This window comes from Sorex araneus, chromosome 3 (genome assembly GCF_027595985.1).
Source record: "Sorex araneus isolate mSorAra2 chromosome 3, mSorAra2.pri, whole genome shotgun sequence".
NCBI classification, from domain to species: domain Eukaryota; kingdom Metazoa; phylum Chordata; class Mammalia; order Eulipotyphla; family Soricidae; genus Sorex; species Sorex araneus.
The window spans coordinates 65,818,094-65,844,055 of NC_073304.1; the positions used below are offsets into that span (position 1 = coordinate 65,818,094).

At 39.2% G+C, this 25,962-nt stretch overlaps 1 protein-coding gene across 4 annotated transcripts in view; it reads right to left on the bottom strand.

Annotated features, from left to right (window-relative positions):
- The window catches only part of NUBPL (NUBP iron-sulfur cluster assembly factor, mitochondrial), a 211,904-nt gene that overhangs the window by 19,466 nt on the left and 166,476 nt on the right, over window positions 1-25,962 (bottom strand). For all 4 annotated transcript variants that reach the window (XM_055131554.1, XM_055131557.1, XM_055131556.1 and 1 more), the window contains one exon: window positions 17,940-18,025. In XM_055131554.1, coding sequence (XP_054987529.1) covers window positions 17,940-18,025 — 86 coding nt within the window. The remainder of the gene's footprint in view (window positions 1-17,939; window positions 18,026-25,962) is intronic.

The following is a 25,962-nucleotide window of genomic DNA, read 5'->3' on the forward strand; positions in this document are numbered from 1 at the left end:
TTCTCTAGAACACAAGAAATACTAAGACAAAAAAGAAATAAAAAGAAAGGAAAAACTAAAACAATGAAAATGAAATTAAAATGTAAAATTGGCCTACATGAAAATAATCTAAAATATTCAATATAGTGAAATGGGAAGTTATGTAACAGGAAATAGAATCTATACTATACATATATGGCAAAGGAACTTTATCCTAAACATATGAAGAAGGCTTCAAATCAATAAAAATGAAAATAGGCAACAAAAGAAATGGGCAAGAAACTTAAAAAGGCACTCCACAAAAACCAACAAACATGAAGAGTGATCAGCTTTATCTATGATTCAAGAAATGCAAATTAGAAACAAACACAGTGAGATGCCAAATATTAATGCTTCAAACTTGATTAGAATAGACAATTATCCGTAAGACTAAAACAACAAAACAAAAAATACCAAATGTTCATGAAGAGACAGAACAACTAAAACTCAGTTTCAATTGAGTGTTTTGTTAGCTAGTAGCAGCAATGCAAACCAGTATATACACATATTATATATATATATTACATGGTAAAATAATTTAATTCTCATATATTAACAAAACTGTGAATATAACATTTATCTAAGCACATATACAAAATAACCATAACAGTACCAATTATTCAAAAGAAGAAAACCACTCAAATGTTTGTCAACAGAAAAGTAAACAATAAATTAGAATAGTCAGATAATAGAATGCTATATGTGATATTCTTCTCTGTATCGTTCCAATTTTAGTAGCCTGGCAAGCTCTTTGTGGCATATTCGATATGCCAAATACAGTAACAATTCCTTTACCCTGAAAGAACCTCCAATGAGATACCGCTGGGAAGAATGAGTAAAGAGAGGCTGGTAAAATCTCAGGGCTAGGACGAATGGAGACGTTACTGGTGCCCGCTAGAGCAAACTGATGACCAACAGGATAACAGTGATACAGTGATACACTGATATGATGATAATATCAGATATATAACTATAATCAATAAATAACTATACTCAACAAATCAGTAAATCTTTTAAAAAAATTTAACCAAATAAGTCAGGTAAACAAAATTATATACTTATGTATTCCAATTCTATTAAGCTTACAAGTAGGAAAAACTAATCTATGGTGTTATAATTTAGATTCTGTTGGGGATAATGATCAGGAAGTGAACAAAGCAGAGATTCTGAATTATTGGTAATGATCTGGTTCATAAATACAAACAACACACATTCACTTTTTTAAAATTCAGTGAGTTATATACTGAAAATGCAATTACATATGTCATGCATCAACAAAATGGTAGTCTCATGAAGAACGGCCAATAGAGCAACAATGGGACTGGCATTTTGTGAGCCTGTTTATAAGAATAATCTTGTGTTCAGAGGGTTGGAGTGATAATTCAGTGGACCTTGTATGAGGTCCACTCCAGTTCAATCCCCACCATCTGATAGTGCCCTGAGCACTGCGAGTGATCCCTGAGCACACAGCCAGGAGTAGACCCCAAGCATTGCTAGGTATGGCCCCCAAACCAACAACAACAAAAAAAAACAATAAAATCTCAACCATCTGATTAAATAGAAAATAGAGCATAATTTTTTAATTAAAATTTTTTAATTAAAAAAATTTTTTTAAGTTTTTTTTTAAAAAAACTTAAGATGAGATTCTTATAAGGATCAAAACCCGAATCCTGACACCCTAAGGACAGACTTGAAGTATAAATTTAACACCAGGGAAGTTATGGAGTACTAGGGTTTTAGTGCAATGAAGGAGGAAGTCAGTAGTCTAGTGGGGCTACTTTAAATGTGCTAAGTCTCAATTGAGAAGGGCTGGAAATATAAAATACACTCTGGATATCAAAGGCTTACTCTGAGAAAAAGAATATAAACTATCAATAACTTCTGAAGTTTACAAGTTATTCTTCCAATTTTAAGCTCTTTTACTGAAGTGTATCATAAACAAACACACAAACATACTCAAATCATGACTGCATGACTAAAGGAAAAGATCATAAAGCGAGTATTCCTTGTTACAACTCTGCTAAAAACTGAAACATTTTCAGAAATCCAGAAACTGCATACTTTCAAAAATATCTTCCCAAACTCATAAATGAACCAAACTCATTTCCTTTATTTTGGGAGAGGAGGGGATGGCTCCCAAGAGGAACTCAGGAAGTCCCAGAGCACCACAGTGATTCTTGTCAACTGGACTGTTAATTCCGCACAAGGACCCAAGGGTACGGTGCTGCTCAGACTCTGAGTGCCAGACAGACCTGGACCAGTGCTGGGGGTCTCTAGGACTGCATAAGCTCTGCTCAGGGGGCAGAGCTCTGTCATGTGGTGCTGGGAATCAGGACCAGGTCTGGGCTATAACCATTGGGCTATCTCCTGTGCCCTCAACCTGATTTCCAACACCATGAATTGTACCTGTTTTTAAAGTTAAATGCATGGAATCATACAATATTTTTTGTGTGTCTAGCTAAACTTTTGATATGTCCAAATTTTATTTGTTTTGATTACTAAGATTCCACGATGACTACGTAATAATTGAATATTCTTTTAATGAATCATTTGTGTTGTTGCCAGGTTTGGACATTAAAAACTTCTTACTGAGGGAGTATGGTGCCAACAGCAGGTAAACCTGTACCCGTGGAGCGAGTGCATCAGCAGAATGATGGTGCCTTCAGACTTCCAGATACCCCCAAATTGCTGCTGTGCCTTTGGCCAGACCCCAATAACTTGGGGCCAAGTTTACCAAGAAATTAAACAGCCAAAAGTTAGGTATGTTGGAGCCACACCCACAAACCACCTCCGGCTCAGCTATGTAAACTCATTTATTGGCCTTATTTCAGAGACCTATCAATCAAACCATAAATCAAAAATCCATATATCAACCCCCCCAAAAAAAAACTATAAAGAAATCAAAAGATGCAGTTAGGGCCTGTAGCGCAGAGATAGGAGGAAACCCATGACTGAGAGCCCAGGCTCGCTTGGATCAGGATTGGGCCTCCCCTCCCTGCCCCACATTCCCAGTTCTCGAGTAGCCTGGCAGTAACACCCACAAACTTCCCCCAGAGCCATGTAATCTCATCAACGGCCAAGACTCAGAGACTATAAACTAAAGCTCCCAGAATAGAGAGCCAAAGAATGTCCTGTCCCCGTGCCAGGCTGTCTTCACCAGGGCACCTTGGAGGGTGGTGGGTTGAGTTTCTGAAAACCTCCAGAACCTAACCACTGCCATGCTCAAGGTCACTCTCCACATGCTCGGACGAGCTTCCCCCAAGACAGGATGAACCTCACCAGAGAGCAGACCAGCAGGAAAACCCAGATATGCGGGAACCGGTGACTAAGATGTCCAAGCCTGCTTGGATTGGGACTGGGCCTCCTCCTCCCATGTCCCCAGTTTTCTAGTAGCTTGGCAGTCACACACACAAACTACCCTGCCTCCCCCATCCCCCGCACATCATGTAATCTCATCAATGGCCAAGACCCAGAGACTATAAACTAAAGCTCCCGGAAGAGAATGACACAAAATTTACTGGACATTATATTCTAACGAGCAATACAAAACAAATCGTCTGGCATTGCCTTTTTGGCAGGTTTGAGTGGTGGTGAGACTGCTGTCAAAATAACAAATGTAGCCAAAATAGAGAAAGAGTATGGGGGAAATTGTCTGCCACAGACAGGGGAAGGATTGCAAGGAGGTGGAGAAAACTGGGGATTTTGGTGGTGGAAAATGTTCACTGGAGAGGGGATGGGTGTTCAATGATTGTATGACCAAAGCTCAAACATGAAAGCTTTGTAGCTGTATCTCATGGTGAATTAAAAAAAAAGGGGGGAATAATAATAAAATAAAACTAACATTCAGAATAGAATTAAAAAAAAGTAATATGGAGTTCATGCCCAATTCAATGAGCTTAATCAATGGCTTAATAAATAGCAGTACTCCTATATTATATTTAAAAAACTTCTTATTGAGTATTAGGCTATGCATATTTCAGTAAAATAAATAGTAAAAACAAATACCAAAGTTTTCCAACATAATTCTACTATAAGTAATACATGAGAGTGTTAGTGGTTCTGTAGCTTGACCAATAATTGATACTGTCATTTAAAATTTTAGCAAGAACCATTTAAGTATGTGGTGGCTTCTCATTGTGCTAGACTATTCAAATGTCAATCAATTATACTGGGTCCTATATTTCCTAAGATGTTTTTTTCTCTGTGGTTCCTGGTTAAAATTCACCAAAAATTATATGCCATAAAACTTGCCAGATGAAAGTCAAGTCTCAAGACATTACTCTCTAAAGCAGAGTCAGAGGTGGTAAAAGTAGAAGGAAGATGCCAGCTCTCTTCTCCCCACCCCTGTAATGTGGTTTCACTTTGCTTTGCCACAACCATTAAAGAAGCCCAGCATATATTTACAAGTTTACTAGTCATTTGATATTCTTTCCTAAAGATGTTCAATTCCATTTTTCCCATTTATTATGTGGGCTTTTTTGGTTATTCAGTTTAGTAATTAAGTTTCTGTCTGTTTTTCTTTAGCAGGGAAGGTGTATTGGGCCATAACTGGCTATGTTTAAGACTTATTCTTGGATTTGTGCTCAGGGATCATTCTTGCAAGTGCTCAGAAGATCACATGTGGTTCTGGGCACTGAAGTGGAGTTAGCTACATGCATGCCTTACCCACTGTACTATTTCTCCATCCCTGTTTTTGTTCTGTGATATAGGAAATCTAATGCAGGGGCTGATACATTCAAGGCATGTGCCCTGGCACAGAACTGTTCTTCTTGCCCTCACTGTGTTATTAAATAAAATTCTTCTGTTGGTTGCTTCTCAGATTTCATATTAATTTCATGTGGAGAAAGCAAATTGCTGTTTTCTTTTCTTTCCTTTTATTATTGAATCACCATGAGATAGTTACAAAGATTTCATGATTGAGTTTCAGTCATACAATGATCAAACACCCATCCCTCCACCAGTGCACATTTCCCACCACCACTGTCCTCAGTATTCCTCCCAGAAAGCAAACTGCTGTTAAGATATATTCGCCATATGGAACAGAGTATCAACATACCTTCACATACCTTCACCTCCATCTCTAGGGCCCTTTATCAGTTCCCCATGGCTGGTGGTCTTAGTTCTACTGGCAGTATCTCAGGGTTTGTTTTCATTGACCATTGTTTATTTCCTAGTGCTCATGCTCTCTCTCTCTCTCTCTCTCTCTCTCTCTCTCTCTCTCTCTCTCTCTCTTTCTCTCTCTCTCACTCTCTCTCTCCCTCTCTCTCATTTTAAATTTTTATTTTTTTGTTAACAATACTATTTAACGGTTTCTCATACTCCACATGACTGACATCATTCAGTATATGCGCTTCTATCACTCACTTTGCTTAACATGCACCCTCAATCCAAATTGCAGTGGAATCCAAATTTCATCTTTTCTTGTAGTTGAATGGTATTCTATTGTGTATATATGCCACCTTTTAAATTTTTTTGGTGATTTGGGTCACACCCGGTGATACTCAGGGGTTACACCTGACTCTGCATTCAGGAACTGCTCCTGACAGTTCTTGAAGGACCATATGGGATGCTGGGGATTGATTTAAAGAGTGCAAGGCAAAAGCCCTACCCCCTGTACTATTGCTCCAGCACTGTCACATTTTTTTAATCACTCATCTGTCTTAGCCACTTGGGTTGTTTCCAGATCTTGGTTATCATAAACAGAGATGTAATGAACATAGATGTGCATGTGTTTTTATAAATTAATGTTTCTGTGTACTTGGGATAGATGCCAAAGAGTGGAATTACTTAATCATATGAAGTTCACTTTAAATTTTATGAGAAGTCTCCACACTGTTTGTCATAGAACTTGAGCCAAATGACAGTCCCACCAACAGTGAAACAAACAAAGTTTCCTTATAAACTGTATACACACATTCACTGGTTATTTCTGGGCTTCCAATTGGCGTGAGGTGATATTTCTTAGCCATTTTGATTTGAATTTCTCTGATAGTGATGATGAATTTTCAATAGCCAACTACATGTTTTCTCTGAGGAAAAGACATTTCAAAATGTGTTTATTAGAAACAAATCCAGAGAGCCTTGTGTAATTAAAAAAGAAGAAGAAGAAAAAACCACTATACTAGTACACGTAAAAAAATATTACTTTGTTGTTTTTTGGGTAGCCACACCCAACTGAGTTCAAGACTTGTTCCTGGCTCTGGGCTCAGGGATCACTCCTGGTGGTAATCAGGGGATTATATGGGATGGTGGAGATTTACCTCAGGTTGGCCACATGCAAGGCAAGTACCCTACCCATTGTAAATCTTTCTAGCACCATCCTCTCCCCACAAATGATCTCTTACACTATAAAGAACTCAGGTCCACATAACTACCCCTGATCCCTGTGCCCCAAGTCTTATATCATGTGAATTATTTTGCATATTCCATGACAGCACAAAATTAGAAAAGAGACACTTTGCCTACTATAGCTTAATCTATATAAGATAATTGTAGTATGGTTATAATCATGCTGAATAATTTTAAATGTTTCATCAAAGTACAAGATCTTTTGTTCTTTTATCTGAGTTAATTTTACTCAGAGAAAATAAATGTTACATGCCTACCTAATATCAGTAACCACAATATGTATATGGTTATAAATAACATATTTTGTATGTTATTTTTATGTTATTCCAATTTATCATTGGCTAGAAGGGTCCTTCTTTTATTAACTAAAAAAAATTGACTCTCTGGAAATACCAACATTGCTCTGAAATATTGAATTTTTGTCTCTAAGTGCATTGAGTTAAGCAGGCTCAAAAGGCCTCAATTTTAATTTCTTCTTGGCATTTTAAATCCAAACTCAGGTAAGTAACAAGCAATATTTTCAGGCTACTTTATAATCCAATTTCTCAACGTTACAATCAGGTTAAATTCTTGCTTGTTGGAACCTGTCACAAAGATTAAAAGCTGTGATCTAAGGAAAAAGGAGGAAAAAACTCACTATTAAATAAAGAATAATATAACAATAACTGGAATAGATGTATAAGTGCTTTTTAAGTCTCCACTGGTCCCAAACCCATTTTTGGTATATTCCTTGAAGCATGTTTATAGATACAATGAATTTTAATCATTAATGGGTATTCTTTTCTTCCCTCTTTCAGAAGTAGCCTGTCACAGAAAGAACAATAAAAAGAGAGTCCTGTATAGATGTTCCTATTAGCTGATTAGCAATGAGTTTATATGGTACAATTTATTAAATTTTTCTATGGCTTGAATTCTAGATGAAGTATTTATAATTGTCCCTATAATCTACCATAACAATAACATTCAAAGCTACCTTTTTCATTATTATGTGCTGAGCAAAGTACAAAGTACTTAGCATGGATGCACAGCAGAATCACCAAACATTGAATTTAAATTATTTGCTTAAGATTATACAGTTAATCGGCCGAGGGCAAGAGAGTCTCTTGCTTGCATGCCTGGCTGTCTTCCCTGGGAACCCATGGAAGGGATGGCTCCAGCTTCCCTCCCCACCCCGACAGAGCTCCCGGCGGCCAAAGACCACCAGAACCTAGCCACAGCCATGCTCGAGGCCCCTCTCCACACGTTCGGACAGGCCTCACGCATGAAGGTACCGGCAGAGGAACCCAGGTGTGTGTAATCCCATCAACGGCCAACATCCAGGGACTTAAAAGCGAGCTCCCAGAGGCGCTCGGCAGCTTGTATCTTGTAGCCTACTTAAACTTCTCCCTCTGGGAGAAACTGACAATCTTTTGAGAGTTTCCTGCCCACATGGGACAGCCTTGCAAAGCTTCCCATGGTATATTCATATGCTAAATCCAGTAACAAGCTGGATCTCATTCCCCTGACCCTGAAAGAGCCTCCAGTAGGACATCATTGGGAGGACTGAGTCAAGAGAGACTTCTAAGATCTCAGGGAAAGGACAAATGGAGAGGTTACCAAGCCCACTCGAAAAATCGATGATTAACGGGATTTCGTGATCGTGATACAGTCAATAGATAATAGTCAAAATTTTTCAAATAACAAGATAATTGTTTTGTATGTGAAAATCAACACACAAGATGTTAAATGAATGGACTAGAGGATCTGGTTATGGGTCTAAGTGATCTGACACAATAAATCATGACTAGTTGATAAAATAAATATTAAATAAAATTTTAATTAAAATGAAATTAAAATTGAGGTGTCTGAGCTTTGTTAGTTTTTGTGTCTGTACCAAAAAGCACAGTTATAAAGGGATGCCCAACTTAAAACACTATGTTGGCTCGCTGTTCCTCATGGCTTGTGACCATGAAATTTCCATTCTCCTTAATACACTCAGGTGAACTTTTCTGGGTTCTTAACAGAACTAACAACCCCTTAATCTCTCCCCAGTTTAATTTAATTTTTTTTATTTTAAAATTTTATTTTCATAAGGTTGTTCACATTGGTTATATTCAATATTTAAACACCAATCCCACCACTATTACACCTTCCCATCACCATTATTTCAAATTTTCCCACCATTGTTCAAGTCTGCTTGCCAGAGGCAGATTGTAGGTAATTTATTTTCTATTACTTATTATGAATATTATGAGAGGTCCTGTGGCCGCAAAAGCAGCCACTTATAAGTGATCTATTTATATATTTATTATTTATGTATTTGTTTGTTTTGGGGTCACTCCCTTTGATGCTCAGGGGTTACTACCTGGCTCTGCACTCAGGAACTGCTCTCGGTGATGCTTGGGGGACCATATGAGATGCTGGGGAATGACCTAAGGTCAGACACTTGCAAGGCAAACACCCTTCCCACTGTCCTGTCGCTCCAGCCCTCTCCCTAGTTTTAAATCTATCAGTTTTCTACCTCCACTTGTTCACCTAGATAATCAGAATCCTAAAGGCAAGCAAACTTGATGGAGACTCCTCTTGTTCTCTGCCTGTATTCTCAGCCTGTGATATTCCATGATACCACATTGCTAAATCTCAACTCTGAATAATCCACACAATAGCAGCTAAGCACAAGGCATCAGAAAGCTGACTGCTTAGAATAAGAGCCCAGATGCCCACTGAGCAGATGAGTGATTTAGTGTGAATTATTTAATCTTTGTACTATAGTTAAAAATAATGTTAACATAATGTTAAGATATTAAAATAAAGGTTCTTGTGATGGTTTCATAAAGATAACTCATGCAATAAGCCAACAAAACACTAAAAAGTTCTAAAACAGATATGAACACCTAAATTGCAAAAATATTCAGGGGCTGGAGCAATAGCACAGCGGGCAAGGGCGTTTGCCTTGTATGCGGCCAACCCGAGTTCAATTCCCAGCATCCCATGTGGTCCCCCAGCACCGCCAGGAGTAATTCCTGAGTGCAGAAACAGGAGTAACCCTTGTGCATCGCCCAGTGTGACCCAAAAAGGAAAAAAAAAGAATAGTCAGTGGTAAAATGTGGAACTCTTGGACAAATGGAAAATCAATTAACACATTGGATTATTCTGTAAAATGAACTAAAAGTTAAAATTTTCTGAGTTACTTAGGAACAACTTGTAGGATCTTTGGTGACAAAAAAGTAAAACAATGAAAAATAAAAAAATTAATAAAATAATCTATTTTACGTTCTAAAATAATCTAAGCCAGTTGAGATCTAAAATAATCTCAACCTTTTTCCAATTGTGACCTCCTTCCAAGCTTATTTCCTTCTTGTGACCCATTGTCCTACCAGTTGGGCCCCTAGTCTCATGCTGCGGGCCCCTATTTAACTGATTTTTCACCTGTGGTTTCTTATCCTGGGGGCCCAGCAGAGAATTGTGATCTAAACTTTCTTGGGAGACAACATAATCATTAATCCTTACAAATAAATACTAAAAATTGCCTGACCACAGAAAAACTTTTGCTTCAATTTTTCTTTTCAATCTTCAGGAAAAGTATACCACAGGAAAAATTAATTTTACCTCTTTTATAAAATAAATAGCTATTTACAATGTTGAAGTAAGACATTACATGCTTTTACATAAGTTATTACATAAATTTTTAATTCATTTGTGTAGATAAAATAAGTACAATGACCAGTGTTAGGTTTTACTCTCTATGTTCTGCCAAGTCAACTGTAGTAAAGACATTGAGTTGTTTACCAGAATCTATGACCTGCTCATCCTTGACATGCTGCCAAGCTACACTTCTTGGGGTCCTTGAGAAATGTGGCTTATGGATGATATAACTGAGTTCTAGTGGAACGTGAGAAGTATGAAGCACCACAACAAGGCTTAACTCACAAAGATCCCTAATATTTCTGGTTGTCTTTCCCTTCTGAGTTGCTGAAGTGAGGATGGTAGTAAGGGTAATCTCAAAATTCACATCTGAAAGTGATAAAGATTCCAGCTGCCTAAATTAAATGACTTCATGGAGTTCACCTGCTAATCTTTTCATCTGCTGGAACTGTTACATGAGCAAGAAATAAACTTCTGAGGTCAGAGAGCTAACTCAATTGGCTGAGACACTCTCTGTATATGGAAAGCCTCGGACCAGTACCTGGCACCACATGGTTGCCTGGGAAATGTCAGGTGGAACAACCAAAGCATATAGGTGGAAGAAGCCTCCAAGCGATGCTGATTATGGATTCCAAACCAAACCAAACCAAACCAAACCAAACCAAACAAAACCAAACAAAGAATGAAAGAAAAGAAAGAGACTTCCACTTATGTTTGCACTGTAACATATTTTGAAGTCACTTTGTGACAGCAATTAACCCACATTAAATAATTCAAACTTAAATAATGGAGTCTTTAGACTATACTTTCAGTTACATAATAAATTTTTATGAAAGGAAAAATTTTGGTTCAACTCAATACTCAAGGAATAAAAAGATGCAAAGATACCAATAAGTCTAAATATTTTTTAAGTCCTGTAAATTTCTCAAATAAAGAGGCTAAGCAAAAAACCTAAACCATAAACATAAACACAAACACCTAAACATAAACACAAATTATGAGCATATCTTCCATAATAACATTCTAAAAGTAATTAGAATAAGCAATATCAAATACACAGCATTTTATGACACTCAGTACTTAATCTATGCTAAGTCCACCATAGGCATTATTACATTTTGCCCACCTCAGTTCTATGAAAGAAATGCTACTATAATGAAATGAATGAAAAAAATGAGGTATGGCATATAGCCAAAAACTGAAAGAGCTGTGATTTTAATTCTAGCATTCACACTTCCAAGTTTGCCCTTTGACTAGTACATTAAAAACTGTCTTAAGTAGTATCCTACTGCTTAAAAAATTCTCATAAAAAATTTAAAGTAATTTAATTTTGTGACTATAAAAGAGGTTATATATTTAAAGAAGGCAGCTCCCCAACTGCCAAAAAATAAATGTGCAGAAAAGACTACAAAGATAAATAATAAATCTGGCTCTATGAAGATAAAGGGTGCTCACATACATCATGTGATGTGAATAGCACTAAAAAGGCCAGCACCAAATCATTTCCTCTACCAGTCAGTTTGCCAAACAGTTTTAAATCACAACCCTCATAGGGAATAAGGACAGGAATCTATGACTTAGAATCTAACCTCCTATTTCTAGCTCACTGTCACCCTGAGCAAAAAAAAAAAAATGAGCTCACAATAGATTTATTAATGGGAGTATAACTCTTAAAATCCCTTGATTTTCTCCTTTTTTTCCCCTCCCCTAACTGCCTTACCTTTAGTAATCAATTGTAAAGTCTGTCAATTCTTCCCTCAAAATGACAATTACATTTATTTCCCTGTACATTTTCATTGCCACTATTCTAGAGCAGATCCTTGATTCAATATACACCTACATTCAATCACACACCTCCATTAAATATCTATGTGTTTATAACTGAGACCAAATATTTACAAAATAATATGTTCTCTTCCCAAGAGCAAATTACCCTGGTATCATTTATAATTTTGGTTTCTATGTCTCACATTATTGATTTTATGAGCCATAGTGAGTCACACCTGCAGTGTGAATAATTTGGACTATTGAAAATGCTTCCTTACTGCTTCTACAGTTACCTAGCTTCAGTTTTCTATTACTGTTACTATATTAAAGCCTTTTAAAACCCAATACTAATTATTTCTATTTCTCATTCCACATTCTTTATAGATTCTTACCAAAATCTCAAGAAAAAAGTCCAAATTCCTTAGCCTACTACATAAAATTTTACCAAATCTAGTACACTCCCAAATAAATCATTTCACTTATAGACAAATGAACAATTCTGAATACACCCTGTGATTTCTTTATTTTTTCAGACTAAACTCTGTACCATTAAATTCTTGTGAAAATTCCATTTCACTCATTTATTTAATGTTTATTTCATGAGCAGCTATAGTTCCAGCTACAGGGGAAGATGACACTATAATTGAGGAAGTACTGACAACTGTTTCCAAAGTTTCAAAGGGGATACACCATAGCCATGCCTCCAGAGCCCGAGCCAGGCTGTTTCACTCCGGGCAACCCAGAAGGGGTAGGTGAGTTCCCCGCCCTGCCCCAACGGACTCAGCCCTGGCAGCAGAAAACCTCCAGAACTCAACTGCCCACGGTCACGGCCGCCCTCAGACGAGCCTCATTCAGGAGTGAATCCATTCCTGGACATCTCATACTTTATACCACCAATAAACCAAGAGTAGCATACTATATTTGATTGGGATTAAAGTAGAACACAATTAATCTTAGGGGGAAATATATTTATACAGATATTGATCTAAGCACACAAGTCTCAACCTTTAACAACGTGTTACTAACCTCTAAAAGAAGGGCTTATTTTTTTTTCTTGGGTCACGTATTCAATATGCCAAAAACAGTAACAATAAGTCTCACAATGGAGACGTTACTGGTGCCCGCTAATGGCTTCTGGGTAAAATACAACAGTCTTCACACGCTTTGCTCTAAGAAACCTTTTTGGCTCATTTTTTAGCGAATTATTCATAACAAGTAATACAAAATAAATTATTTCAGTTCTGCTTTGGGAGCAGCATTTGGGGTTTGGGTGGAAATATGTTGGCAGGAAGGTGTAATGGTGTTGGGAATGATGTTCGAATATTAAATGTAATCAAATACTGTGAACAACTTTATAAAATTAAAAAAAAATTTTTTTTAAGTTTCAAAGTCAGAAGCAAACTCACACACCAGAAAATGCTCACTAGTTAACAGGGCCAGGAAAAGTCGCACAAAGAACCAGCCACTTAATCGATGTCACAAGGATTAAAAGGAATTGCAATGTTGAGAGTGAGGGTAAAGGGGAGTCAGGTGGGGGAATAGCATGTTTCAGGTCATGAAGAGAAATCTCAAATAAGTGGGGAAAATACCAGGTTAGTCGAGGCAGAGAATGGACAAACGCAAGGCAGAGTGGCTGTGAGCTGTGATGGCAGGCTGTGAATGGCCTTATATCCCAGGTCAAATGTCAGCACAGTGAGTGTCTTATAACCGATGCTTTCTATGTCCAGTCACTGAGCATTTATAGATATTCAAAATAGATTTTATTGCTGTCCAGAAATTCATATTATTATTTTTTTTTAAATTAGTGAGTCACAGTGAGGGTACAGTTACAGATTCAAACATTTCATGCTTGTTTTTCCTTCATGCAGTGTTCGGGAGCCCATCCCTCCACCAGTGTCCATTCTCCACCACCAATGAACCCAGTATCCCTCCCACCCCCCAATCCCATCCCCACCACCCCACCTCTGTGGCAGGGCATTCCAATTTGTCTCTCTCTCTCCTTTTGGGTGTTGTGGTCTGCAATGGAGTATTGAGTGGCCATCATGTTCGGACACTAGCCCACTTTCAGCGCGCATTTCCCTTACCACATGGGATCTCCACTCACAATTCATTTGGTGTTCCCTTCTCCATTTGGTAATTCATATTCTTTTTGGCTAGGAAAAAATTCATATTCTTTGTTGTGGGGTGAGTCAAACTTAATACATGTTCAAATAGGTAAGAGAAAGAACTCCACTTTTTCTGAGGACTGAGAAAAGCTTCCTAGAGACAGTTAGGTCTGAGCAGAGGTTTTGATAAATAGTTTTCCAAGCTGACAATATCTTATAAGGCAAAGGACCAGCATATGCACAATTACAGGTTTGTAAAAGGCCTGGCTTTTCCATTATTGTCTGACTGATCGACTGGGCCTTCTAGACAGTGCCCAGGGTCCAGGGATCCTCCTGCTGACACTTACCTCTCATCCAGCAATGCAGAATGACCAGGATCCATAAGGCTGGCAGTCACCAGAGCCACTACAATATACTCAAGGGCCACCAGAACAACACCCAGAAGTGCCTGTGATGCAGTACCCTGCTTTAACCCTACTGTGGATTAAAACTCTGTGTGTGTGTGTGTGTGTGTGTGTGTGTGTGTGTGCGTGCGTGCATGCATGCGCATAAGGCATGTGCCCATAACTACTGAATTCTCTCTCCAGCCCTGAAAGGTTTTCTTGACAGTATGTGACAGTATATAAGAGAATGTTCTCTGATGCCTCAGAAATTAGGAGCCCTTCATTATAATGCCACTTGGTACAGAGCTGGCGGGGGCGGCGGAGGGAGGCGAGGGAGGGGGAATCCAGCCTGTGGGCAAAATTCTGGTCCATGATGGGACAGACACTGATATTTCATGGACTGGGGCCATATGCTTGTACTTTATAACCCTCAAATGAAGTTATAAATATCCAAAAGGCTCTTATCAGAAAACAAGGGTTCCTTAACAGGAAAAAATAATTGAATAAAGACAATTCATCCTACTCCATCCCCCACCTCCAGATCACCAATATCACAGTACTTCGATTATAGCAGGGACTCATCAGTAAACAAATATATATTTGTAAAATAAACTAATAACTACTTATCACATTACAATTAACTATTTAAGTTTGGAAGGAATAAGAGAGAAAGCAGAGTTAGGAAGGAGATAACCTAAAAAGGAAGAGCTGGATGGTGAAAGCCCCGTGACTTCCAAAATCCAAATGGTAGGAGAAGGGTTCTAAACTGAAGTATCTGGGCCTCCCCCATAAAACCAGGGTTCCCAAAATGGGTGAGAATGACATTATATAAAGTACAGGCCATTAAAAATGTATGAGGCTGAAAAATCTTATTAAAAAATATCCACCTACAAATAGAAATAAACAAAGATTTGGCATAGTTTATATTATTTCAGGGAGAGGACAGAGACTTTCATTCCATATCTCCTTTTCCCTGATCTTTCTAAGCCGTCAGTTTTTAGAAGTCATTTAAATTAACCTCAAAATGTTCTTGTAGACATTATGAAACTCTGTCCACACCAATGAATCCCAAAGACATCACTGCTTCCATGGTAACTAATGCACTTCAAAAGGGGGAAAGCAGAAGACTAAAATCAGGGGAGGCAGGGGGGGTGGAATAAAACAGTGTAAATAAAGCACTACCTTTCTCTTTTGTATTTATGGAATACTCTCTGATTTCAACTGTTTTACTACTACTCAGACTCTATGTCTCTCAAGGGCCAGTGGGATCTAAAAGGTTACCTAATCCACATCCCATTCACCCAGAATTCTCTTTACAAAGTGGGGAGTGCAGGGCTGGCCACCGATTTAACCGTGCTCTGTAGCACTATCACTATCACTGCCATCCCGTTGTTCATTGATTTGCTCGAGCGGGCACCAGTAACGTCTCCATTGTGAGACTTATTGTTACTGTTTTTGGTATATTGAATACGGCATGGGTAGCTTGCCAGGCTCTGCTGTGAGGGCAGGATACTTGCCGGGTTCTTCGAGAGGGACAGAGGAATTGATCCCGGGTTGGCCGCATGCAAGGCAAACGCCCTACCTACTGTGCTATCGCTCTAGTCCACTACTGGAAAATTCCCCCTCATTCACTTGCAAAGATTACTGGTCATTTAGTCAGTTATGCAGGTTTCAGAGAGGTTAAGGCATTCTACCTTTAAAAATTTTTGTTTTTGGGAAGACAAATAATCCCTACATTGGCATTATGAGCCTTACATAGTCCATGATCTAATTAGAATATCTCTCATAGCACTTCCTTACTAATACCAACATCTGTCCTTCATGGCACCTGCTCACCAATAGTTTAGCCTGAGCTTAGTGGGGTGGCTCTTCCTCTTCCTCACTGCTATGTTCTATGAGGATTTTGTCTCACCCCATTCACTCTCTAGAGGAAGATCTGTCAGAACAGTGTGAATTGATCTGTTCTTTACTTCTAGGCCAGTAAGTGTCAAGTATAACAGGTAAGCAAAAATAAATTAAGGATTGAAAAATCCATTTGCAGTCTTTGGCAACTATGGACCCTGGATGCCCTGGCCCCTGTAGTTACCTCTAGTGACAGTGTCAGTTAGCCAGACAGATGGTTGCATCACATGGCTTGGACTGAATTGAAAAGTGTGTTCTAAACTGGACTGTGCCACGAGTTTGCTGAGGCACAGTAGGAGCAAGAAGAGTAAGAGCATGGGTTGTTTTTCCTTTTTTTTGAAAAAGGGAAGAGGGCTGGGAGATAGATCTATGGGCTTAGTGCATCTCTGCATGCAAGAGGCCTGGGTTTGATACTTGGCACCATATATTTCAAGGGAGTTACCCCTAAGCACAGAGCCAGGACTAGCCCCCTGAACATGACCCATCAAATAAACAACAACCAAAGAATAATCAAACAAACAAAAATTGCGGTGAGGATCATAGAGAGGGCTTAAGTGTCAGGGCACACACGTAGCTTGTGTGAGGCCCTGAGCTCATTCCCCAGCCCTGGGAGGATCCCCAGACCACCTGGAATAGCCCTGGTGGGCCCTGAGCACTTCTAGGCACCTCCCCAATAAGCATCACCTGCAGTCGCATCTGCCACAAATTAAAATTTTTTTTTTAAAAGTGATGAGACTGTGCTCGTCAAACACAGTTTTTTCCCAGAAGAACTCAGAGAAATATTATGTGTCTTCTGACACACTTCTGCTGTACTTAAGTCTTTTACTCGCATGCAATTTGTTTATAGCCTTTCCTTCTGGCTCCATCTGATTTATTTTCTTGGAGGAATTCCCAAGAACATCTTAGGAGATTCCCAAGCAGTGTTTAGGGGGTCCTGGAGCCCTGTCTAAGTCAAAAAGACCAATGGTTCAATGTAGGGGATCACCAGCATCAAACCAGTGGTGCTGGGGGACCTGGAAGGCTGAACCCTGTGATGTTCACAGATCCATGTGGCACAGGGTCAGTTCACACGCAGTACCACATGCTCCACAACCCTTGGACTATCTCTCCAGCCCCATTCATCTGTTTTTAATTGACATTTGTCTTACTTTTATTATATTTTATTATATAAGTAATTTGCTTTATTTTGCTGCATAGTATAAAAAAACCTTACTTTTTAGAAAACGGTGGACTTTAAATGAATTTAACTGTAGGAAAATTTATTTTTTGGGGTCCTTTATTTTTTTTCTTTTTATTGGGGGGTGGGGAGCATACCGAGTGATGCTCAGTGGTTATTACACTCAGAAATTACTCCTGGAAGAGATTGGGGGATCATATGGGATCATATGGAGATCGTGTGGGTTGCTACCTGCAAGGCAAACAAATGCCCTACCTAGATCCAAACTTAGGAAAGTTTACCGATGGAAATTTTATAGAAGAAATCATTTTTTATTGTTGTTTTTTGGGCCATACCTGGCAGTGCTCAGGACTTACTCCTAGGTCTGTGCTCAGGAATCACTCCTAATAGTGCTTCAGGAGACCAAATGTCATTCCAGGGATGGAACAAAATTGGTTACATGCAAGACAAATGCCTTAACCCTTGTAGTATCTCTCTGACACCAAGAAATTTTTTTTTACTCATTTACTCAATGGAAACTTATTTAAGTGTATCTTGAATTCTATTTCACAGTGATTTGCTTCTTCAGTTAGAATCAGCTCCTATTTCTGCAACAGTAAAGTTGTAAATGCTTACAGGAACGTGGACTTTCCGAAACATCTCAGCACCTTTGCGTGCATCCATCAATGCAATGTCTTGAGGTGTAGAGACAATCACAGCTCCTGAGGAAATGAAAACAAAAGGATAGCAAAAATAATATGAGCTTTAATTCTTTATGGAACAATTACTTCCAAAATTATGTTGCTAAAAAGTCTATTACATAAATTTTACATATGAATGGGGACAATCAGGCAGTACCTACTTTGTTTTCACTGACTATTGACTCTTTGATTTGAAAATGACAAGGAAAGAACCAGTGAGCCAAGATCATTCTTCCCTTTCAATTGGACTAATGAGAATATGCACTAGTCAGGCCCTACTTTCAAGATGCTAAAAGTATACGTGGAGAGACCAAAAATTAAAGACAACAAAGCTAAGACTGTAAGCAGAGGTATGCAGTTTGTTTAAATGCTATTATGCAATTATAAAAAAGCAATAAAGGACAAAGAGACACAGTTAATTCAGTCGGAGGTGGAAGCTAATCATGAAAGGGGAAAGGAAGGGCCAAAGTGATAGCACAAAGGGTAGGGAGCTTGCCCTGCTCTCTGCTGACCGGGGTTCAATCCCTGACACCCGATATAATCCCTTGAGCACTGCCAGGAGTAATTCAGAAAAATTCCTGAGTGTAAAGCCAGGAGTAACCCTTGGGTATGACCTACCCTGCAAAAAAAGAAAGGGACAAGGAAATAGGACATAAGGAGAGGCAATAGAGGAGAATTTCCAGAGAGGTCATTCCTAAACTGAGTCCTAATGCATATATTACAGAGAAGTTATTGGTATGGAAAATAGCTTGGTGGCGGTCAAACTGTGGCTCACAGAAATTCAGATACAAAACGGTAGTGGCATAATATAAGATGGGGCTGAAAGTGGATAAAGATGACTGTTTCCTAGGTACTCCACAATAGACCAAAGAAAATAGATGGTTCTAGAAGCAGTGCTCTGGGAAAAAGTAAGGAATGGTATTGTTCTAATCGAAAACATCAGTGGTCTGAGTGACATAGCTACATCACAACCCACCAAAAGTACTTTCCAATGAGCAAAAGTCCTTCATCCTTTACAATAAATTGGTGCTATTAATTTTGTTTTTATTGACTTTGTAAGTTTTGCTTATATTTAAAGTGTAACTTCTTTTCAGTAAAGAGCTACAGCTTAAGGAATTTGTGCTTGTACCTTGCTAAGTGATCTTACAGTTAAGTCAATATAGTGTAGGAAATTATTTTTCCTTTAGAAGATGGGTTAGTTTATTACTTAAGTTTGAAAATCACTAGCTTTGGAATTTCAGGAAGATCTTCTACCATCATCCCTCCCCAAAACACAAAACAATACCAAATAATGGTATATTTAATTCGAAGAGTGAAATAATTATATGAACTAATGTACCTGAGATGCCTGACATGATACCGAGACACAGGGTAAACAGTCAGTAGGTGATAACTGTTAATAATGTAATTATTATCTTTACTGTTGTTGTTAATAGAATCTGTTGGAAGGTCATTTTCATATCTGCCATCAGAACTCATTCTTTTCAAATTGATCCATGGATAACTTCATTCATATTTCTCTACTCCATTTGAGAAATCAAAATATCTTTCTTCTTTTTTAAGATTGATGGTAATCACACATCTCAAAGTTTATCCTCAATTTTATTCTACATCATTACCAACATCATCATCCTGTTGATCGTTGATTTTCTCGATCGGTCTCAGTAACGTCTCCATTCGTCCTAGCCCTGAGATTTTAGCAGCCTCTCTTTACTCGTCCTTCCCAATGGTGCTGCATTGGTGGTTCTTTCAGGGTCAGGGGAATGAGACCCATCATTGTTACTGGTTCTGGCATATGAATATGCCATGGGGAGCTTGCCAGGCTCTCCCATGCCAGCAAGAAATTCTCGGTAGCTTGCCAGGTTCTCCGAGAGGGAGAACTAGGTTATAAGCTTCTGGGAGCTTGGTTTTATAGTCTCTGGATGTTAGCCGTTGATGGGATTACATGGTGCCAGGGGCGGTTTCTAGGTGTGACCACCTAGCTACTGGAAAATGGAGGATCTGGGCAGACGAGACCCAGTCCGGATCCCAGCAGGCTTGGAGATCTCAGCCCTTGGTTCTGCACACCTGGGTTCCTCTGCCAGTTCCTTCATGTGTGAGGCTCGTCCGAACGTGTGGAGAGGAGCTTTGAGCATGGCTATGGCTGGGTTTTGGAGGTCTTCAGCTACTGGGGCTCTGCTCAGGGCAGGGAGGAAAACTCAACCCACCCCCTCCTAGGGGCCCCGGTAAAGACAGCCACGTGTGGATGCAAGAGACTCTATATATTCTACATATTCAATATATGTCCACAATTTAATATCACCAACTGATATTCTGTATCAATCTATGTCACTGTTTTCATGTCTAGGCCTTTGGGAGGGATTAAATTCTAGTTCTGTCCTGATCTAGCTTTGTGACAAACTGCAGGCAAGTAATAAAAATGACTCTGGGTCTCAGTTTCCTTGGCCACAAAAGGAATGAACAGTTTAGATGGTATTCAAGGTTTCAGCTAGGTCTCTGATGACAGTCCTTCTTTATTTTTTGGCTTCTGTTTTGGTTGTTGAGACACACCCAGTGGTGCTCAGGAGCTACTCCCATCTTTGTATTTGGGGTTCAGCTCCGTATTTCAGGGTCCAGATCTGTGCTTGGGAGTTGCTTCAGGCAGTAATGGGTGTGGGGATGAGGGAACCAGGTGGTGCCAGGATTGAATCCTGCCTTTCTGCATGCAAAGCATGTGCTCCAGTCCACTAAGATTGCCTTTTGGAGAAAGGGCAAGGTCCCAAATAATACTAAGAAGAACTAGCAACTGCTTTGCCAACCAGGTATGTGACTTAATGCTAGGTTCCAAGGATGTTATTTATTGAACTCTATGGTGCCAGGGATTACCCAGAGGTAATTCAGGTCCAGTAGTCCTTGGGGCCTCCAGTGCTGTACTATAGTGAAGCTCAGGGGGACTGTGTGGTGTTGGGGTTTGGGCTGGAGCCAGCTACCTGCAAAGCAAGTGTTGTAACCCTTGTAGCATCTTTCTAGTCCATTAGTATTTCTTCTTAATTCTAGTTATTAAAACCATCTCTGTTCAACCTCATTGCCTCAGAAAACCCATTTAACTAAATATTTACTTTTTTACACCTCTAAGAAGTGTAACAGTAAATAACAAACCCTTCTAGTTACTTCCTCACATTCTCCCTTTAATTCTTTTTTTTTCCTTTTTGCTTTTTTTGGGTCACACCTGGCGATGTTCAGGGGTTACTCTTGGCTTTGCACTCAGGAATCACTCCTGATGGTGATCAGGGGACCATATGGGATGCTGGGAATCGAACCCGGGTTGGCCACATGCAAGGCAACCACCCTACCCACTGTGCTATTGCTCCAGCCCCACTCTCCCCTTAATTCTTAAACTAGGATCGAGGTTGTTTTCTATTGCAGTTGCCCTAAAAAACAACTTTAGCTTTCATTGTGATAAGTAATATTTTTAAATGTTGTTTTATTTTGTTTGTTTTTGTTTGAGGATTACACCCAAGGGTGGTAGGGGCTACTCGAAGCACAGTGCTTAGGTATTGTCCCTGAGTGGTGCTTAGGGCACCATGCCATGCTAGGGATCCAACCCAGGGCTTCTGCATGTACAGCATGTGCTCTGGCCATTGAAGCCCTCTCCCCACACCCCACCCCAGTTGCAATCTCATTTTAAAAAACAAAACAAAACGTTTTAATCACCTGAATTTCTTACAAAAGTTTAACTGGCAGATTCTGGCAAATATGTAAACATCCTAAAATTGATGATTTAGCACAGTGTTTCTCAACCAGGAGCCATATAGTGCCCTATGGGACCCTAGGATATTCCAAGGGGGCTGCAGGTGAAATAAAATCACATAACTGGAAGAACACAGAATGAGACCAGACTGCCAATCAGTAGGACAGAGGGTGCATAGGAAGGAAACAAGGTCGAAAAGGACCCACAGTCAGAAAAAAAGGTTAAGGAACACTGATTTAGAGTATTGTCTTAATTGTTCAGTGGCTTGACTATTAAGAGGAAAATCTATTTTTAACCACGTGTCTGGATTTGAGTCAGAGTTCAGAGAAGTTAAACATCGAAAACAGATTATTCCAGATGTTAGGCTGATCGTAATTACAGCCCTGTGGAATTACTCAACTATGCTAGTTCTAAATCTCCAGAGCACAGATTGTATCTAATTCCCATGCTTGACTAAAAACTTTGCTGCTGAAACCTAAAAACTGTCTATAGCAAAACTGTTCATAATTATACCTGGGTGAATAATTCTATAAGCTTACAGCTCTTGAGCCCATCAATGTAAAGCCAAAAGACAGAAACAAATAATTGCTATTCTTGAATATAAAATATAAATATAGAATGCAAATATTGTCACAGGGGCTACACTCAGTGGTGCTTGAGGGTTGTGGGGGAGGAGGACAGGATAAATGGTGGGGGGGAGGGTCTGAAGCCAGTGCCAAGTACATGCAGGGCACATGCTCAACACCTAAGTCACAGTTCAGCTGCATCTTTGGTGCTGTTTTCTGTTTGTTTGTGTGTTTATTTAAGCTCTCCATCTTTCTCTTCTGCAGTCTCCTAACTTCTTAAATGATGAACATTTGCTCTGAGATTAAGAAATGCTCAACAATGTCAGTATTAGGTTATGCAAAACATGATTATATAAAGCTCAATTCAGGAACCAGGTAGATAGTTCAAATGGTAAAGCAGCAGACAAGCCTGTGCAAGGTCCCAAGTTTGATTCTCAACTCTACGTGGCCACCCAAATACTGTTGGTTATAGACTCAGTACCATCGGGTGTGATCTTAGTAGCTGCCAAGCACTATAGGACGAGGTCCTGGTAGTCTTCAAGTATGCCTGGTTTGGGCACAGTCTTCAAGTATGCCTGCTCCACTGAGTCAAGCATCACAAGGCATGACCCCAAGACTCCACTGGGGTTGGCCCCAGTGGGAGAAAAATAGGTAGATCTATTTCAAGAATGTCCACAGAATGTATTTAAACAGGAAATATAAATGTTTCATAAGTCACTGTTTTGGACTCTATGTTCTAATCCTACAGAGTAGAGAAGTAACTATAGTCACAAAGGGAATATGTCTCACTAATTTAATGATCTATCATGATGTTGCTCATTTTAGAAATATATTTGTTACAGGAAATTATGTCAATTGCTGCCAAAAAGAATTATAAGGTATAATGATTGGTGGAAACGATAGCATTTCAAAGACTCTGGTGAGAAATAAAAAGCCACGTGCACTTCCCAAAGTTCTTCGTAAGAATTTAAGTTTGTCAATGGAATCTGGGTGTACACTTGCAGTTTAGGGACAAAGATTGATTCTTCAATAAATTACCGTCAGTGAGCTCACAAACTTCAAGTCACTTCATCTCACTGATATTAGCAAAGACTTCACCAGGGTGGTACAGACTGGGGACAGATTTGAAAAACCTTGAACCAAACAGAGCTGACACTGGCTCTTTTTATCTCTCATTTTTCTCTCTCACTCCATTACAAATGTTTCCAGTAAAGTCAAGATAAAATTCTTATTTTTATTCAGTTTTGAATTCATCTTTATGCTGATCAGAAAACACCTCAGGGAGTCAGCTTGTTATATACCTCTGCACCTACAACTCAGAGCTCTTTTTCTTCTTTGTGAGCATCTGTTCATGATGAATGCTTAGATTTAGTATTTTCCATATCAAATGCCATTAGATGATTTTATATATATGTATATATATGTTATGGCCTATGTACACACAAACATGTATACATATATGTATATATGTGTATATATATATATATGTCTTAGACCATTTACACACACACACACACAAAGGTTAGTCTATCCATGCTCAAAATCAACCACCAACAAAGGTTGTTTAACAATGAGACACATTCCTTTTTATACATATTCTTCCTCCTGAGAGAAGAAATGCTACTCCCTGATGACCCTAACTTTATTTGCACACACCTGTTGAGAAACAGAAACTCTAACATTAGCTTTGCTTAATATGTGAAGACATTCTGCAGAGCTCCAGTTTCTGATAAAATTTCTAAGTTCTATGAGCAAAGGTATACTTTTAAAAATAGATGTGGAACTTGGACTTTTTCTATATTAAAGATTTAACGGATTAAAAGCGTTTAATATATATCTGATTATTATTGAAGCTGTCTCTTCAAAAGGCTTTTCTCAAAATGCCCAGATTTTATCTCTTCCAATACTGTGACCAGTACAAGGAACTGGTCAAGGGAGAAATATAAAGAGTGCAAGTTGTTTAGTTTTATTCTGCTCTATTCTTTCTTGTTTCGTTATAATACTTGCAGCACTAGGGGCTATTCCCAACTCAGTGCTCAGGAGAGTATGCAATACTAGGGAACAGAGCCAAGAACCTACATGCAAATCATGCAATCCAGCTCTTTGAGCTATTTCTCTGCCTGTAGAATGCAGATTCTCTAGCACTTTCTGAGAAGTACTAGAGGTTTCTATGCCAGGGGCTGGCAGATGCAACCTGCCATCTCAACTTGGGATGTGTAAGTCCTTACTTTTACTTTATGGGTCCTCTCTCTCTTCTCCCTTTTGGAGAAGTCCACATTCTCTTGTGAATAAGATAGTCTCTCCTTCCTTCTATCTCCCTCCTCACATTCCCTAAATAAAACTTCTACTTCACTATTCTTCTCTTGAAACTCTTTCCTCTAAGAGCAAATGATGAATCTGGAAACCTGGGCAGAGACCAGGACTGAATTTCCTAATCCAGGAGAGAGCAACCCCTTGCTGCAGCCTGAAGCTATGACTTTGGGAAAGCATAGGTGAAGACCAAGCGTGGCACCATGCAGATCAAGTGGATCTCAACTGCAACTAGCTGGCTGCTTAAGATAGCTGGCTGACATACCAAGCACTTCCCCAGGAGACCAAGCAAGAAACCAGTTCCACTCTCTCTCTCTCTGGAGGACACTGTCTTCCTGGCCCCCCACTTCTCCCACCAGTGCCAGAATAATCTTGGGAAGCTTAGCCTAAGTTCAAAATTTGGCAGGGGGGGGGGGTCCTGTGAGATAGCTTAATGGGCTGGAATGCATACTTTGCTTGTGGGAAGCCATCACCAGGCCCTGGTACTGCATGGTTCCAATCTCATGTCAGCAACAACTCCCAAAGAGTCAAGAATAACTCTGGTGGGATGCTGGGGAACGGGGTGGGTGTGGTGGGAGGGACACTGGGAACATTGGTGGAGGAGAATGGACACTGGTGGAGGGATGGGTAAACGATCACTGTGTGACTGAAATGCAAACACCAAAGTTCATAAGTTTGTAACTGTACCTCACGGTGATTCACTAATACAAATTAAAAAAAAATAGCTATGGAAATCATTGAATGTGACCCTAAAGCCAAAACCAGAATAAAGGTTGTTAATTCTAAGGCTGATTCTCTGAACTGTAAACTAATACATTAATTTCTGGATATATGCTAGCCCAATAGAAAGGCCCTTAAAAACTGCATCTTCTTAAATTTAGACGGAAAACAAAATTGCTCATTTGTTAATAATGTTACTTTTGATATTATGCTGAATAAAATGAGTCAGGAGAGGGACAGATAGAGAATGACTGCATTCATTTGTGGGATATTAAAAAAAATGTACAAAACTAACATCCAAGGCCAGGGAAATCGAGCCAGGAGGACTGGTCAATGGTTGGAAATTACCACAAGGGTGTGGGGGATGGACGGTAGTTAACATAGAGGATGGTTCATTATGACATTAGTTGAAAATCATGACTTTGGACAAGAACTGGATATTGAAAGTAGGTAAAGGAATATACATGAAAAAATTTCAGCATCTGTATTGCATACCATAATGCCTAAAATGAAAGAGAGAGAGAGAGAGAGAGAGAGAGAGAGAGAGAGAGAGAGAGAGAGAGAGAGAGAGAGAGAGAAGAGAGGTGCTTGTCATAGAGGAAGGCTGGGTGGAAATGGTTTGGGGATTGGAA